This window comes from Penicillium soppii (assembly GCF_028829465.1).
Source record: "Penicillium soppii strain IBT 18220 chromosome Unknown utg000006l, whole genome shotgun sequence".
NCBI classification, from domain to species: domain Eukaryota; kingdom Fungi; phylum Ascomycota; class Eurotiomycetes; order Eurotiales; family Aspergillaceae; genus Penicillium; species Penicillium soppii.
The window spans coordinates 3808795-3826847 of NW_026643236.1; the positions used below are offsets into that span (position 1 = coordinate 3808795).

Below are 18053 nucleotides of genomic sequence, written 5' to 3' on the forward strand. Positions count from 1 at the left end.
TTCTTTGAAGTTGAGATACCCTACGATTGTACTTTCCTTTTTTGTTTGACTTCTTTCTTCTTTAGCCTTGGATTCACTTCGCCAAGGCAACACTTTGCGGTTCAATATCGGCAACAATGAAATTCAGATCCAAACAATTTGATGCTGAAGGTCTAGATGCCTTGGCTCCAAGCATCCAAAATAATTCGAGCCATGGCCAAGGGATCCGAACTTTGAGCCCAATCTCAACTCAGTGTACTTGGATATCCTAATTTCACGTGAATGCGTTGATCACATGTTTCTATCTCCTTTTTTCCCCCCTATCGGCCATCACATACAGGGTTCATCGAATACTGTCGGACCGTGATCTCCGTGTCGAGGTGACTTACCAGGTTCTGAGTGGTATACATCTACGGTGAAGCGTGTTAAGAGTGTGAGTCACAGGTCTACCCGAGAGAACCCGGCAACAACCCATAACGGGCTCTAGGGGTACCTGCTTCTCATACAGAATTTTAGCGAAGATGGCAAACCATTTCGGGTAAATTTTTTGACGGTTCAAGTCAGAACCAAAAAACATCTAATATTCGGGCAAGATTCGGGCAGACTCAACGGCAAAATCATTAAGTTAAGCATAAAGGCTACCATTGGCCCCGACGATGGGATAACCTTTAGTAATCTACTCCAACCCCAACTCCCGAAGATTTCACCCGAATGTTCCATGGAATGCTGTGACTAAATCTATGGCTCAACCATCCGAGACATGTCGCCTCCTAGGAACAAGTCTGACAGTGGCGATATTTCTGCCAAATGGGAATGGGTAAGTCGGCAGTTTGAGTTATGTACCTGTTTGCTATGAGTTCATACCATGAGCATGCTCACAACATATTCAGGTACACTTCCAAGTTACAACGTAAATATAGGCCCAATCCTATGACGAAATGCAGTGTCAATTCCCTTTATTATAGCGACTGTCTTGGAAACTTGAATGATAGCTCTGAATTCCGTTCAACGCCCCAATCCGACCTAGCTAGAATATCGTAGAACAAATTGAAGGAAAAAAGAAAAAAATTCAATCAGATCGTCGCTGGTCGGAAATCTCTAATCGCAAATCCGCAAGCCACCGACCCCTCAGTGGGACCATATATAGCCAAGCAGCGACGGCGCTACGCCATCCGCAAATCCGACGGAGGATCGTCAATTTCTGACCTGAAATAAGGAGCCGGGCCTACGAATAGGAAAAATCGTGCTGGGGTCTGTTAAGGGTCCCTGTCTATCATTTGTTCTAGATCTGGATTTCTTCTTAGGGTTACAATGTATTCGTGGTTCCACTCGTGGCTTAACGATTTTTCTTTCTTGGTGGCTTCGGGGGTCTTTCCTTTTGGTTGTTGCCGGGAGTTTTACTTTTCCAGTGATATTAAATTTTCGTTCGTTTTTATCTTGCGCCTTGTCCAGCCTTTTCAAGATGTGGGAGGCATTCCGGTCCCCCGGTCACTTAAGATTGTACTTGTTATGTAGAGATTTTGTTGCTGAAGTAGATCGTAATATTTCATGAAAGTTCTATAGATTTGATGATCATTCATCTATTCACAAGTCTATTCCTCAACCCCAACACATTTTAACTCCCATTTTCCATAATCCGAGTGTGGGGGTATTCTCAAAAGAAATAGCGTAAATCATAGCTCGTTGATGAGACATTCTGCCCCAGCGGGAATCAACCCACTATAGATGGGGAAACGACATGTCGATTCAACCGAACATGTTGGCATAACAAAAAATCATCAATCATATATCCGAAAGGCATCACCTCTGGGGTGATACGTGAAAGAAAGAAAAGTCACCAGCCGACTAGGGCTAGATGTGACGAGTTTCAATGGTGCAAAAAGCAAGTCAAAGATAGGATGCGCGGTTCAACCGGCAGGAAAAAGATAAAAGACCGATACAATCAATCTAAGCGCCAATGCTCAGATCAAGAGCAGTGTTGATGGGGCAGCCGTGAGTGGCATGGTCATCAGTGGGCTGGAGATAGGCCGCAGAGCAAGCCGTGTCACCAGCCGCGCAAATGGCCTTGGGGCAAGTGGAGGACTCATCAGAAGGCTGGACAGAGAAGCCCTTGTCTGTGAACTGGTTGCCAGACTCCATGTTGATGCAAGAAAGATCCCAGAAGATGGTGTCACCAGACTCGGTGTACTCGAACTGGAGGATATCGTGCTGCTCGGGGTCAAGAGACAGCTTGATGGAGACACCACCGCCGTTGGGGTTGGTGCGCCAAGATTCGGAGTAGACACCACCACCGCTCGGGATGGTTTGCATGGGGCCGACATCGCCAGCAACGGACCAAGCGTAGACGTCCTGTGCGAGGTTGTTGGTGATCTTGACACCACCGCCGTCACGGCGGACCATACCCTCACGGCGGACCATCATGTCCTGGGGCAGGGCGGAGGCAACAGCAGAGAAAAGGGCAGCAAGGCCGAGAGTCTTGGTGAACATCATTTTGAAGGTAGGATGTAGAGACTGGTGTTGTAGTTGGTCTTTGTATGGTCTGGTCGACAGACGTAATGAATGCAACGAGAATCGATCTCGATATTGAAGAGAGAGAATATGATAAAGAAAGAATGTACTATTGTACTTTGAAGTGACTGTATTTGGGAAAAAGAAAGACCACGAGGGAAAGGGAGGTTTATATAGATTTCACACGACAGTATAGATCCCCCAGACCGGTAACTGAAAGAGAGCAAAGCCACCCATACTTCGATCCATGGATCGGGTCAGGGACATAAATGGGTCCTTGGCGAAAGGCGAAAGGCAAAAAAAAAAGAATAAAAGAAAAAAAGAACAAAAGAAAAAGAATAAGGGCTAAACTATGGAACCAAAGATGAGTGGGGGAGACCCTTTCGCTGTTTCATTCGAACAAAAGCCCAGACCGGCATGTTCAAGAAAGATGCAATTGACGCCTCGGTAGAGTCTATAATGCTATAAATGCTACCATGTCTAAAGACATGTGAGATAATAATTAGACATTTCTGAAATATCGATTCGACTGGTCAACTGCGCATTACTGTACTAACTATGAATTATTATATTAGGGCATCACCGCTATCTCCTACCTGCAAAGGGACATGTTATACTTTGTAGGGCACGTCAAGGCGTGCCTATATAGTGACAACTGCGTGTCTATATGAAATGCCACCACAAATTGCCCCACTCTTGCCCGAGAGCCATAGCCTACAATATTGTACAATGTGGCAATAGCAAGAACCAGAACTCCCACATCCTCGCCTGAACCCCACGTCATTGCAGCCGGCTGCTTCCGCGGTTCTCCCAACCATATTGAAGAATTTTATTTAAACCCAAAAAAAAATGAATTGACCAGGGAACGCCAATGGCAACGAACATGGCAAAGAAGCTCGGCAACATGGCTGCACAGACATTCTTTACACATATTTGCCAGGAACCATTCTAGCTTTATTGCCTCGTTTTATGGATGAGGTGTTAGCCACCACATGGAACTCTTCCATTGTGTTCCTCATGTTACATTGGGGAACTAATCACAATAGAATAGAAGTGACCCCAAGGTCTAGAATTGACCAGTCTAGAAGGTTTTGGGGCAATGCCAATATATTCTAGATAATAGTATCGAATAATTAATCTATGAGATCAACATCATGATGATGATAGAAACATTACCAAGCAGACAACTGGATATTGCACAATATTGCAAAGGTATAGATGGCGAGAGTTATTAGCCAGTGAGATGTCTACACTATGATTATTATTGCTCCAATTACAAATTTGACGGGTCGTTTTTCTGATATTTCTCGAGATTTCACGATATCTCATCAACCCTAATCCAAACCAAGTAGGTGATCAAGGATTGAATCTCCACTGACACCTCAGACGAAGAAATTCAAGTAAAAAATAAAAACTAAATAGAAATAAATTAAAACAAAACAAAAAGACCCTGAGCCAATAACCCATATACGGATTAGTATGGTGGCCATTCCCCACCGCCTCTGACGTTGACCTGGACCCTGGTACCTGGCGATCGAGTCTGGGTTTTCTCTGAAAATTTCATGTGTTACAGCGTACAATATGACTTAACAAATCTATTTAATTGATTATATTTCTATATATTGATTTATATATTGATTGCAATTTGCACTTCATATTATCACGGTGAATCCTGCAACTTTGTAAACATTCTACGTTTGTAATCAAGTCAAGTATCTATAGATTTTAGCTATTTCCGATGCAGGTCGACTAAAACCACCTTAATTGGGATGTGGGACTATTAGAATATTGCATACTTTGTAGCTCACCGAAACTCTTTATTTTTTGAATAAAACCTTTGTGGGCTACATATACGCGTTGTATGTATTGAGCTTCCAGAACCCCCATACATACCGCCACTTGGCCCCGTTTGGTACCTCAGTGGATACATGTGGATATTAGCTAGTTATTGCAGTATGCCATGGGGACAATGTATGAAGACATAACCATGTGGGTTACAATATAGAGATCAAGATTGTGACACAAGGAACATTCAATGATGATAAGAAAAACTATGGTATGAACAAGAAATGAACTCTCCGATGTCTCATAATTATCTTCTTTTTTTAACCGTATTGTTTTCTTTCTTTTTGCCTCGTTGTGCTTTCTCTCGCCAATGATATCCATGATGCTCCACACCACCAACAAAGCCACTGAAGTCAGCGTCACCACCTGTGGACCTTCCTGGTCTGGGTATGACTGGGCCCCCTCCCCCTCAACCCCCCCCTCCAATTAACCGCCTCCGCGTTCCGCCCTTGCGTCTTACTTGCAGCCTGCGGTCTAGATTGCCAAGGGGAACAGGTAGGAAGAAAACGGTACCTGACAGGGGTCTGATGGAAACTACCGGACCCGGCTTTTACCAATACGGAGCACGCATGGCCGTCAGACTAGCCAATGTGCCCTCGCCGGACTCTTCCTTTTTGCGATGACCAGCCAGTTCCAAATTAATTTGGCGGTGAATGTGCACCAACCAGTCGACGTAGCTCTGTGCCTCGTTGTTCCGGTCCTCCAGCAGAAGTCGGGCGAACTCGTATTCCGCCCCATCCAGGCCTTGACGGGCCAGTTGGATCGTCACGGACTTGGATCCGCGCACGGTCGAGAGGTATTGCAGCAAATTACGAACCTGTGCGTTCAGGTGTGTATCTAGAACGGGTAGCGATGAGATGTTCGGGCTGAGATTTTGGAGCGTGTCGTGACCCGGTCCAAAGAGGTCTTCCAGCAGGTTGGGCGAGACCTGGGAGTGCAGCCAGAGGAGGACCGCCTGCCCGTTGTCTACCAAGTAGACACCGCCTTCTTCGATACGAGAGAAGCTGGCTCGCAGAGTGGGTGGGATTTGGAGTTGGCCATGTTGGTTCGCAAATCCATCTTCCGGCTGCATATTGTGGACGGGAATGATTCGCGGGTATAGATACAATGACAGCTCCGTGCAGCCCATCGCCCGGATCATGCGCATGTCGTGTACACGCCGGTCTGATGATTCATTGCCACCCTTGAATGCCCTTGACTTAACCAAGCTCAGCATGTACATCGAAAATTCCTTCAAATTCTGAGGCAGAACCAGCTGGCCGGGTGGTTGAGAACCAGAGAAAATCTTGCGATATCCACTGAAGATGTCGACTGTCTTCTCCGAGATGTTTGCCCGAATATCCTTGAGGGTCTTGTCGAGTGTCTTGGAGGCGGCTGTTACGAACATCAGTATACACAACTCAACGATCTTTAGTAAATTTTACTTACCCTCCTTGGCAATGACCGAGACCACGGCATCTTGATCAACAAACTTCATTGTCTCCAAGCCACCTTCGTTGACTGCTGCAACAACATTGATACATCGGACGCGCCGTTGGCCGTCCGCAGAAGTGTACAACAACGCGGCCTGGAAGTGCGCATCCAGTTTGGGATCGAGCTTGCCGTCGTAGCTGAAGAGCACGCCGATCGCCTTGTCAGCGTCGACGCCGGCAATCTCCAGATCGGCACCAAGGGCGTGTTGGACAAAGTTGCCGTGGTACGCAGAAACCTGGAGTCCATTGGAGCATCGGACTTTCATTAAGGTTTGATATCCCGTCTCCCGAGTGACGGCATGTGCTAGCTCGGCTCGCAGCTTGAGAAGATCACGCGGTGCGTGGAAGTTAGAGTAAAAGAAAGTCTCGCCTCCAGTAAGACTAGAGACATGTCCTGTAGATCAAGTTAGTCGATGCAGAATAACTGATTCACGCGTTAGTCATACCAATTGTTGCCACGTCGAGATAAGCGCCACCAGGGGCCGCCATGAACATATCAACACCAACTCCGGCTTCGGCGAGCTTGCTTGCCGTCTTCTTCCAGGCTGGATTTTCCGTTGCGAACAGTTTCCGTTCAGCGTCCGTTCCATGCAGCTTGGGATCCTCTCGCATGGACAACGATCCTGGACCATAGGTAGGCAAGCTAGCCAGTGCGCAGACTATCTTGCCACCTGTGGCCTGAAGAGCGGATAGTGCCGAATTCAACATGGGCAGCAAAGCCGATTCGGGGTTCTTGATGGAAGAGAAAATTTTGGGTATCCGACTGAGAAGTGAAGTGATCACAGACCTGAGATGGTAGGTTAGCTTCCCGCAGAAGATTGATGATACGCCATTTCATACTTTGACTTATACGGGTCCACGAAAAGGCCATCGCTCAAAGGCACAAATGGTTCTTCCAAATCAGTCATGACCATCATCTGTGCCTGGTCCAGGGTAGCCTGTAATTCAGTTTAGCAAACGACCAAGTACCCCCAAAACTAGAAGAGACATACGGTCAGGTTGTAGAAGTGCACCTCCTTGTCATACGTGACAATACCGATTTTCGCGCCAGCAGGCAGTTTCCGCGACGATTCATCGCCTTCGGAGCCCTCTGACGGTTCAGTCCCATCGCCGTACAACGCTTCTTTGATACCTTCACATACACCCTTTAGGAAACCCCGATGAACTGACTCTCGGCTGACATCGATCAAGAATAGAGTCTGAAGGCCCACCGGCTCCTTGTTCCAGTATTCCTTGGGTACCGTAAACTCAACGGTTCCCATCATCAACTCTGGACGCTGCATGCGATCCACGCGCGCGCCAGATGGGTCCAAGGGCGCAAAGTATTCGGCAGGCGTATCGTTCGGGAATGTGCACATGTTACAGACAAACTTGTTGCCACCATTTCGGAAGGACATGAACGGGTTGATATACGTCCGACATCTTCGGCATCGAGGGGGCCCAACATCCCCAAAGTCCAGCACGGGGATCGGCTGTTCGCCAGGGTCCAAGGGTGCGAGCGGTTGCAGGACCATCCCCAATGGTAAACCGGTGGAGGCTAGGAAGTCGGAGGCGGAGGGAATGTTGTTGAGGGTCAAACGGGCGTATTTGGGGGAGGAGTTGCCTTGGTCGTGGGCCACGAACGGGATCGCGGCTGGCGGGGGTAGGTGTCGGTCCATAGTCGGGTAGACATGATTGAAGTAGTACTGAGCAGGCAGGTCGCGCGATTGTGGGATACTGGGGATTTGTTCTGGGTCAATTCGGCCTGAGGTAGGAACAGCACCAGCACCACTCTGCATGCCAGGTATGTCGGGGGCAGCAGACTGCCCAGAGACCAACCCCACCGCTGGGGAAACTGGCCGATCAGCATTTTGGTTTAGTCCCGTGTTCAAGAATTGCGATGGTTGCTGTTGCAAGCCTCCTTGATCCATTCCATTGTTGAACCCTTGGGCGGGGAGTGCAGCAGCACCTCCGATATCATGGTGAGCATGGCGATGCTTCTTCCGGTGTGTCCTGGCCCCCGCATCTGCTGCAATTCCCAAACCACTCATCTGAGACGCTATGCCTGCTATTCCTGGATCCCCCGCTCCACCAATTGGTGCTTGCTGGGGGGCATTGTATGCGACGCCAGGGCTCGCCAATCCGGGCTGTTGTGGTGAGCCGTAAGCGGCCCATTGATTTGGAGCTGGGTTGGCGTAAGGGGCTCCTGGTTGTGGAGGTGCGGCACCAGGAGGATAACCAGCTGCATATTGTTGAGGTGACGGCTGTTGAGCCATGTACTGTGGATTCGACGGGTCTTCGCCAGATGCCTGGCCCATTGTGTTATACATAGAAGGGTTGGCCATGGTGGATCATGCCGCGGGGTTGTGGGTTAAGGAGGTTTTTCACGTCAGAGCGAAAAAATGTGACAGGAGCAACAAAGTACAATTTCAGCAACGAATCATCACGTAGAAAATTAGAACAACGAAAGTTATAATTGAGTAAGTCGCATGTTGACGATATACCGGATTGACCACCTAAACTGACTCGGATTTACGTGTTTCCGTTCTCCACGTGTCTCCGTGTACTTTCCACTAACTACGTTGTATGCCCTACAAGGTACAACGTACATACATATATATGTATGTAAATAATCGGTTCTATATCATTGAATGTTTGTAAAATCTTCAGTTTCAATACAATCTCTCCACCTGTTCTTTCTTCATAATATCAAGTCTCAAGTCCGTTTGCGCAAAAATCATCTGTGCTCTTAAGACTAGCGATTCGGACGCAGCTACCATTCCACTCGGAACGAGTTGCTGTGAAGTCCCGAATAATATCTTCTCGTCCCCTGTGGCTTTTACACATGTCATTCTACTAAACTAGTCTATTTCTTGAACTTCTTTACGTCCTCGCATCAACATCCTGCCTACATAATTATTTGTTCATGCCACCAACCTAATCGGCAATGGGTGCAAATCAACCTTGGGACTGACTGGTTTTGCGCTTATCATATTCTCCAATAATCACGCCAGATTCTGATTCTAGTTCCGGGACAAGGTCTTCGGGCTTGTTTTTATCTTTGTTGAGGCGTGTTCATCTCACCGTCTCTTTCCCGACATTGCGGGCTCGCGATCCTTTGCCCCTCGATCGGTTCCTCAAGCCCAATACAATATAGATATAACACAAGTAAAGTAGATCTGTGTAAGTTGAGTTGGATATATTCTTTTCCCCTTCTTTTTCTCTCTTCCCTTATCTTTTGTTGGCCCAGAAAGCTCCTTGCATATACCAGCCTCCACATACCTCCTTTTATCATGGACCTGACTGTAAAGCCGCCAGATCGAGTTCACAACCCCAAAAAAAAGGAAACCAAAAGTACACAGCTTTCTCCTACATCAATGGCGACTATTCATGATGACGATGAGCTTTTGTTGGCTCGAATTGGGTATAAACAGGTATTCCCACCCAAGGTCTTGGTGACGATCTTAGTGGGGCTAGATCTGACTACGATTTGCTCGGACTAGGAAATGCGACGGGAGCTTTCCAAATGGTCAACTATTTCGTATGCAATCTCTATCCTGGGAGTTCTTGGCTCCGTGCCGGCAACGTTCGGTGCACCACTGGCAGCTGGCGGCCCCGCGACAGCGGTATGGTGCTGGCTGATTGGGTCTTGCATGGCCATGTGTATAGGCAGCTCGGTGGCAGAGCTGGTATCAGCGTATCCCACAGCGGGAGGGATGTACTTTGTTACCAAGCACGTTGTGCCTCCCGATCAGGTTCCTGTTTTCTCCTGGATACAAGGCTGGTGCAACCTCCTCGGCCAGACAGCAGGAGTATCTAGTGTGGCGTATACGGTCAGTCAGATGCTGCTGGCATGTGTCAGTATGAACTCGGATTTTATTGATGGAAAATATAAATATGCGCCGTAAGAAAATCAGAGGCTCTAGTTGTGAAATGCACACGCTGATATCATTTCAAGGACGGCGCTGGAGACCGTACTGGTGTCAATTGCGATCCTGTGTGTTCTTGGGGTTATTTCCTCTCTGACTACAAAATCTCTGCATCGAATCATTATTTGGTTCGCTCCCATCAATAGTAAAGACCAGGAAGCTTTGAAACGTTGAGCTTGCGCTGACAACCTCATAGTTGTGGCAACTATTTGCATCTGCATTTCATTGATTGCACTTACACCCAACCTGCAGCCAGCTGCTTGGGTCTTTGGTCACTTTACCGATGGGTCGGGGTGGGGTTCAAAGGCCTTCTCGTTTTTCCTAGGTTTCTTGTCGGTTGCTTGGACAATGACTGATTATGACGGGACAACACAGTATGTGAAGCTAATTTCACCTTGAGTCTATTCTAACCACATCACCCTATCCCATAGCATGTCCGAAGAGACCCATGATGCTGCCGTGCAGGGGCCAATTGCTATCCAAACAGCCGTCCTGGTATCTGGAGTGTTCGGATGGCTTCTTACAGTCTCCATGTGCTTCTGCTTGACCGATTTTGAGGGGATTCTCAACTCTCCCACCGGTCTTCCCGCTGCCCAGATTTTCATCAATGCTGGTGGAAAGCGAGGCGGCACAATCATGTGGGCATTTGCCATTCTAGTTCAATTTTTCACGGGATGCTCAGCCATGCTGGCAGATACAAGAATGGCCTATGCCTTTGCGCGTGACGATGCACTTCCATTTTCAAAGTAAGATGCTCTCCACATAAAGACTCAAAAGCTTACCTAAAGTACAGGTTCCTGTCAAAGATCAATTCTCGGACCCACACTCCTGTTAATGCTGTGTGGTTCGTTGTCATCTTTAGTATTTGCTTAAACTGTATTGCAATTGGCTCCACGCAAACCGCTACCGCTATATTCAACATCACTGCCCCGGCACTGGACATATCCTATGTGTCCGTTATTCTCGCGCATCAGCTTTACAAGTCCAAAGTTAAGTTCATCGAGGGTCCTTTCACGCTCGGTAAATGGGGCACTTGTATCAACTATATCGCTATCATTTGGGTTATTTTCATCAGTACTGTTCTGTTCTTCCCGCCACAACTTCCTGTGACACCGGCGAACATGTAAGATATATTGGAGATTGAACAGTTTTCAAGTACGAGGCAAACTGACGTAAATCCACAGGAATTACGCTATCTGTGTTGGTGGTTTCATTGCTGCATTTGCTATGGTGTGGTGGTGGGTTGCAGCTCGAGGGTAAGTGAATCTCGAGATCTGATCTGTTGATCATGAAGAAATTGACTCCGATTTTGGTCTCCTGCAGAAAATATACTGGTCCCCAAACGAACGATATCATTCGAGAGATCCCCACCGAGGATAGTGATAACGACACAGAAGAGTCAGATGACATTGCCGCTTAGGGTAAAGAAAGGGGCCGCTCACTGCACCATGATAGCATCTGGCGGTCTAGTTTTCGATTGCTTTTTTAGATGTACTTAAGTTCTACTCATAGTCTTGTCTATATAGAGTTCTATAGATGATATTCGTTGGGATCACAAGTGTGCTATCTACGTACATCAATACAAAGTGAATCATGCTTAAAAGTTATACGAGCTTAGTACGAAGATATGTTGAACACGAGGAAGTTTGCAGGTCTTTGCCTATTTGATTTGAGGAGTGGCTAGGAGTGCTTTGTAACTCATAGTTATACACCAGAAATAGAAATACATGTCATATGATTAGGCTCAGCTGCCTGCAACGACGGCCAGCCCCTCATAGATTTTCCTCTTGACCGCGAGGAAGCTCCCCGTTCCACGACCTGACTGACCCATCGAAGACTGAGCCGTTGCTTCAATCTCAATCTTGCCTGTCCCCGATTTGCGCACAGCAACAGACTTGTCGATTAACAAGGTACCCTCACCTCGGAACTCTGCGATGTGACCAGCAGATTGCATGAGCTTGCGAAGGTCGGCCAATCGCAAATCGCCGACATGAAGAGGGCGAGCCATGGATCTGGTTCCCGCAGCCATGCTGGCTGGGAGAGTGTCGAGCAAAGGATATACCTCTAGCTTCTCGGATGCTTTGTTGTCTCCCTGTTCGAACGTGGGAGGGAGAGCGGATGAGGCTGCTTCGTTTTTTAGTTGCTTCATCTTCTTGCCGGCAAGTTCGTTGTCCCCGATTTCGGCGGTGACAGGCTCTGGTCCTCGCAATTGCGCCGTTAGAGCAACAACACCAAGGCTGCGGACGTGCTGCCAGTTGAGGCGTCGGACAAGGGTGTTGCTAAGTTTAACCATCCAGGCGTTTGTGTCGACACTAGCATCGATGACTTGGCCATTGGCTGGGGTAAAGATGATGGCGGCCGAGTTCAATGCAGGGCCTGACGCACCGGGCTTGGCCGATAATAGCTTTTGGCATTCAGCTGCCAATGCGGAGGTCTCTTCTTCCATTCCACCAACCAAAATTAGTTTCTGGGGTTGGATAAGCGGGATCAACATCTCCAAACTGCGCTTGTCGTGCAATCCCATGAAATCGACAAAGGCAATTCTGGCGTTGATAGTGACGGTCTGGTTGTCATAGAATGCCCTGGCAGGTCCTTCAAAGGACTGGATGTCCGCTTCATCCTCGACATCATCTTGGTCGATAGCACCTTCATTATCGGAGGCAAGGCTGAGGTCGTCGTCGTCAACATTTTGGTGTATTTGAGGTCGCTTTCGTCCTGCGACGTCGAGTGCCTTGTGTCCATTGGGGCTAGCAGTATCATCCCATCTTCGCTTTTGGCCTAACTTGGTCTCGGCATCGGTACGCCGCTGTTGCATATCAATCTCTTCGCGTTCTTCCGCTCGGAGATATTCCTCTGGGCGAATAAATTCTCCATACTCGTCGCCTTTCTTTCTCGGTGCCACATAAGGGAACATGCGCTCGCGGCCCTTCTTGCCCCGTACGTCGTAGTCATAAACGTTCTTTCGCCGAAGCAAAATGTTGATACCCAAATCTTCATCACTTACAGCAAGCTTGCTGCGAGTGGCGTGGGCAAGTGAGGCTGAGAAGTTCAACGCCCGGCCCTGCTGTTCGGGATCTGAGTCCTCGGAAGAGGTAGAGCTTGAACCGTCGTCAAGAGCATCGACGGCAGTGTCCAGGGTTTCTTGGCCCAGTGTTTGGGATGTGTCTTGAAGCTGACGTTTAGTTGCGAGGTACTGTTGATAAAGCAACTGCTCCCCAGCATCAAGAGGGGCTCGCTGAACATTTTTCCAAGTCAACTCTCGTCCACCACTGTGAACTTGTTCGATGTGTTCGCCATCCGAGCCCTTCTCGAGGGCTACGCCGTCTCTTCGCTCGTCATACCATTGCCAGATCATGCTTCCAATGGTTTGCCTTTTGGGTTGTATATCTTTGCGGAAAGATTCTGTGAGCAACAAAAGATTGTTAGGTCCTTCGGCCACTTGTTGAAGAGCCTCCTTTGAGAAGCCCCAGTCCATTGATGTATCAGATGCAAGAATGACTTTCGGTCCCGGGTCTGCCAGAAGCTTTTGGAGGTGTTTCTTGCGCTCAATGATCTTTAGATGCTTGAAGGTAAATGGTCCTGCACCCTTATTGGCAGGGGTTTTCCCGCTGGTGACATCTGTGCTTTCAGCAGCTTCAAACTCACGCACGATGTTTTCGTCCATCCACTCCAACATGCTTCGGGCCAATCTGATGGTGTTGGTGACTTTTTTACCAGCCAAATATAGTCCAGCCCCTTGAAGAACATCTTCTTTCTCGCCAATTGCAGCGTCGCGCCAAGAATGTTCCAGCGAATATGCCAGTTCCAAGACTCGAGCACTTGTATCTGTCGGGATTAAAACAGTACCGCCTTTCGCAAGGCTACTCCGAATCATATCGAGCAGAAGATCGTCTCGCTTTTTTCTACCACCTGAAAGTGCCAGTTTATCGCCTCCCTTGGTACTGCAAATCAAAGCTGTCGGTTTTCGTAGCTGCTCAATGACTTCTGCACCACTGGCTCCAGAGCCGCCAAACCAAGCGGCGCCTGCGACGACGCTCTCGCGCGCCTGGTTCCAATCCACTGCATACACAATAGACTCCAGTCCATGCTGGATGTGCCATATTGTTCCGCCAACAGTATGACCGGCATTGTAAGCTGTGAGGGTAAGCCCGTTCAACGGGGGCGAGAAAGGCGAAGGGAGCGGCTGGTGTGGTTGGGAGTATTTGAGAGGTTGAATGAGAGAAAAGTATCGAGAAATCTCTTCTGCAGTAGGTGATGGTAGAAGAATTCGGCCTGCACTGCCAGCATCAGCAGCGTCTGCATCTGTATTAGACACCGAAGCCGCTGGCTCTGATACTGAAGTCTTTGGTAAAAACGTGGCGGCAAGCGGGGCGGAGGCATAAAGATCTTGCAAAAGTGTACGACCGAATGCGATGACCGGACTCGTTGCGTAGATTGGAATTTGAGTAAAAAGAGGGAATGTTCGGCAGCAGTGGACGAGCGCACCGATATGGGCAGGTGTCGCATGTGTCAAGAGAATGAGAGATAGTGTAGGGATATGCCTGTCAATCTTGTCAGTTCGTCTTTATTCAAACACGGAAACGCGTTGAGTCGGCGCATGCTCACTTTTCAAGTTCTGCTAAGTCAAGGGTATCGAACGTGTCATCCCAACCCACATCCACCAGGATCTTGATGCCCCCATCGAGCTCCAGAATAGACTGCGACGCCCTCGATGATGACGATTGGGCGCCAAGGAGAGGAGTGAACGTGAACATTTTGACTGGCGCTCAACTGGAAATCTAGCAGCCGAGATTGGCTTGGACCAGCGACGTGACGGGTCAGCCAAGATAGCCAAGATCGATTCAGGTGAGTTTGACTTGGGTATCCATCCTCGTCCCAGCATGTACGGGAGTTGAATGTCGCGAACAAAGGCCCACCAGCGGGTGAGCTGCCCCGGGGATGTTTGTCTGGTTTGTATTAGACCTTCGAAGGCGGTGAAGTGATAGGTACGCAGATTGCCATTTTTGGTTGCTATACTCCGTACTAGTCGAACAATATAAGCTACTGTACACTTTAATGATCGGTAACCAATGAGAAATTCCAGAAATGTAAGATTATGTGTCTTGAATCTGTCGAACACTAAGATAATAATGTAATATTCACTTCTATTATCTGGCGCTAGTAGAGTCGATCAGCATCGCATACGCGAACATCCATCAATGTTCAGAATCTGCACAAAACCTACAAAAAGTATAGATGACAGACCAGCGTTAAAGAGGGATCTATCAGATAAATAGCATGAACAGCCCTTAATAGCACAAACATGTTGGAATTTTCATACGGGCTTGAGGGCTGGTGGAGGGAGGCCGAGCAGCTTTCTGTGCAGATGGTGGAGACTCGTGAGCGCTCAGTGAGGATCATGCATCTACATTGATGAGTATAGCCAAGTTCACCTTTTTCTGGAAATTAATCCCTCCAGTCCCAACTCCACCCAGCGAGCTGACAGCTCAATTAACTTTTGGCGGGCAGCAGCAGCAGAGTCTCTCCATGTTGCGTGACAGTAATGGAAGAGTCAAAATAGAGTCCGATCAAGTAATCCTACAGGACGAAGCTTAGGAACAAGGGCTGTCATAACCACATTATATGTTTGGTAGCAGATAGATGCATCTTTTAGTTCTCGTTCCTTTTGTCTAGAACTTCCCGTTTCATTTTGTTCGTTCTTGGGTATGATCTCCATTTTTTTACGACGAATGATTGCATGGCTAATCTATGCAATGGCAAGTCCTATAATACAGTAATCTCATATCATGATGACAGGCCGATATTGGACATTTTAATGGAAACTTAGGATCCCGTTCTTCAATGCTCAACTACGAATGGCCCAACCACCCCATCTAGTCCGTAAATGGCTCCCTATATCCAAAGTACCTATCCGTACTGTCCATCCAAGCCATGGCCCGCTCATCAATAGTCTCCGGTGATTTACTGTACGAAGCAAATTCTCCAATGGGAAGAACCGGAACTGACTATAAATGGCCTAGCTGATCTAGTGGCTATTGGTGTGCCCCACAGCTCAACCCCATCCGTGTATGCATACATATGTAGTCAGTGCAAGGGCTCAGGCTACATGCTATAAAATTAGTAAGAATTCCAAAGTACTTTACGGTTTGTGTCTTGAGGCTACAATGAGATTGATCTGTATTAATTAAGAACCTAAAGAGAAATTACATTTTTGTAGGGTCTGTAAAAGCTTCGCTCACTTCGTCGCAATAACTTGGCCAAGCACTCACGTTCATAAAATCAACCCAGGACCACAGTGATTCCCCGCTCAGGTTCAAATGGGCGGAAGACGGTGGTTGGGACTCCACTTCCAGGGCAGTATAATCAGAAAAAGAAGACATATCTCCTGCTGCCCCGGTTTCGGATGTAGAGTTTAGTACAAAATCAGATTCCCCAGAGGATGCGCAAGGTTGATCAATGTTCAAAATCTGCACCAAAGTGTCAACTTTGGCGCATAGATGACGTGTCAGTGATGCTGCACGAAGAGGGGAAGTATTCTGAGTACCGGCAGAATCGAATATCTCCAAGGCCAATCGGATGTACTGTCGAGCCCTTGGGCACCTGTAGCAATACGGATACGCCAGCAGAAATCCAGCCAGAGTCAATACTGCATTCCATATGTACTGGTAGATCTCAGAGATGCCATGAATAGCGTCATGAGTCGTCATCCGGCGGTGTGTAAGCCTGATCATCGCCAAAGCATGATTCAGAGCAGTGGCACTATGCTCGTCACCCCGAGGACTGGACTTGGGAACAAGGGGATGAGTTGGGAACTGGATAAAGTCTCGATGAATGGTGATGATAGCATTGTGGTATTGGAGCTCAAGCAGCGTAGCTAGGAGAATTTCCATTGGTGGCTGTTTCAGATAAGCATCTTGAATTTCGATTTCTTCATTCGGATCAGCAGGTGTATCTTCCACGTCCAGCTTGATATGTCTCAGCGATTTCAAATTATGCAGCTCCAATTTCCATTGGCGCAGGTGGTGCAAGGCGTGAGAAAGCGCATGAGCATGGGCTTCGGTTCCAGCGGTATGGTTATTTGAAACGAAGTTAATGGGATAGCAGTCGGTCTTGTCGAGAACAGCCAAGACTGCAGCTGTTAACCGGATAGATTCAATATGGTATAAAGCATTTTCTGAGCCCAATAAGTCTTCCGATTCTCGGGCTTGTGGGGGGCATGGCAAATCCTGTAAACGAATGCTCACTGGCTTGCCGAGATATCTGGAACAACGGAAGTCCAGAATAACCAACATCCACCAAGCCAAGCGCAAATTTTGGGGCCGGTCGCCGGTATTTGCACTAGATTTTAACGATTGGGCGATTCGGATGGCAAGACCAATCATATTATAGGCAGCAGCATGCTGCCCAGCATCAAGCAGATAGAGTATCATGAAGCAATAACATTGCAAGGTGAGCACAGAAGGCTGTGAAAAGTTGCTATACTGGGTGACTGCTCGCAGACATCGTTGAAAGTACGGCAGGCCGATCATAGACCCATGTGTGTTTTGCTGGAATTGATGAAGTTCGAGACCCAAAATCCGGGAATGGAGACCCGAGTAATAGACATACTGCATGCAATACGCAATGATCATATCGCGAAGTGGTGACGGTGAATCCTGCGATGAATGCCTAAGGTACCTCAAATCTTCATGACGAATTATTGGCACTTGTGGCCATAGTCTAGTCCAGAATATCAAGAGCAGTCTACTAATTTGAACCTCTGTGAGACTGCATTCCATTGGACTAGGTTCCTGGAAATTACTCGATAAAAAGGGCGATGTGGACTCCGGGGGAGCATCACCTTCAGGGGACATGGACGTGGTGAGTTGTGAGACGCCCGAGCAGAAAGCATCAATGCGGGCAATAAAACCAAGCATCGAGTCCATTCTCTGGCCTGAATCTGGCACATTGAGAGACTCTGGTGTTAATTGAGCAGAGCTTGTTGCGTCTTGCGGGCCATTGGATCTAGAGGCCAACGTCTGCTCAAGCGTCGAGATTGTTTCTTCTTGGTCAACATCAACATCCAAGGGCGACGATTGCCGTTTTCGGCCATTGTTAGGCAGCCTTTGTAGATTTGACTGGGACTTTCGGCTACATGAGATGTGATTGGCGACGCATTGAGGACATGGTGTGGCTGCTTCACAACGGACGCGATGTTCTCGGCAAAAGTCACAGGCCCGACTGACTTTCCGACGCTTGGCCGTCAGAGGGGAATTTGATGATGAAAATCTTGAAAACATTGCTTTGGTCCGCTCAACAGGCCAGGAATTAGATTAGGATAAATTTTGTTGTTGAAGTTGAC

At 47.9% G+C, this 18053-nt stretch overlaps 6 protein-coding genes across 6 annotated transcripts; 2 read left to right on the plus strand and 4 right to left on the minus strand.

Moving 5' to 3' along the window:
- Positions 1–739: 739 nt before the first annotated feature.
- Positions 740–1194, plus strand: N7529_008822 (uncharacterized protein; the record flags this gene model as incomplete). Its single annotated transcript, XM_057244349.1, has 2 exons — positions 740–796; positions 1057–1194. The coding sequence occupies 2 exons, from the start codon at positions 740–742 to the stop codon at positions 1192–1194; spliced, it is 195 nt and encodes a 64-aa protein (XP_057095887.1).
- Positions 1195–1926: 732 nt separating this feature from the next.
- On the minus strand, positions 1927–2469 carry N7529_008823 (putative extracellular thaumatin domain protein; the record flags this gene model as incomplete). Its single annotated transcript, XM_057244350.1, has 1 exon — positions 1927–2469. One exon carries the CDS (start codon positions 2467–2469, stop codon positions 1927–1929), a length of 543 nt encoding a protein of 180 aa, XP_057095888.1.
- Positions 2470–4882: 2413 nt separating this feature from the next.
- Positions 4883–8128, minus strand: N7529_008824 (Sec23/Sec24 family protein; the record flags this gene model as incomplete). Its single annotated transcript, XM_057244351.1, has 5 exons — positions 4883–5706; positions 5761–6198; positions 6251–6591; positions 6645–6742; positions 6797–8128. The coding sequence occupies 5 exons, from the start codon at positions 8126–8128 to the stop codon at positions 4883–4885; spliced, it is 3033 nt and encodes a 1010-aa protein (XP_057095889.1).
- Positions 8129–9160: 1032 nt separating this feature from the next.
- N7529_008825 (uncharacterized protein) lies at positions 9161–11132 on the plus strand (the record flags this gene model as incomplete). Its single annotated transcript, XM_057244352.1, has 8 exons — positions 9161–9217; positions 9287–9687; positions 9742–9857; positions 9909–10086; positions 10144–10458; positions 10506–10835; positions 10897–10968; positions 11036–11132. The coding sequence occupies 8 exons, from the start codon at positions 9161–9163 to the stop codon at positions 11130–11132; spliced, it is 1566 nt and encodes a 521-aa protein (XP_057095890.1).
- A 324-nt stretch (positions 11133–11456) lies between these two features.
- Positions 11457–14466, minus strand: N7529_008826 (cleavage polyadenylation factor subunit CFT2; the record flags this gene model as incomplete). The annotated part of the gene is made up of 2 exons (XM_057244353.1): positions 11457–14253; positions 14318–14466. 2 exons carry the CDS (start codon positions 14464–14466, stop codon positions 11457–11459), a joined length of 2946 nt encoding a protein of 981 aa, XP_057095891.1.
- A 1449-nt stretch (positions 14467–15915) lies between these two features.
- On the minus strand, positions 15916–17991 carry N7529_008827 (uncharacterized protein; the record flags this gene model as incomplete). Its single annotated transcript, XM_057244354.1, has 1 exon — positions 15916–17991. The coding sequence occupies one exon, from the start codon at positions 17989–17991 to the stop codon at positions 15916–15918; it is 2076 nt and encodes a 691-aa protein (XP_057095892.1).
- Positions 17992–18053: the final 62 nt, after the last annotated feature.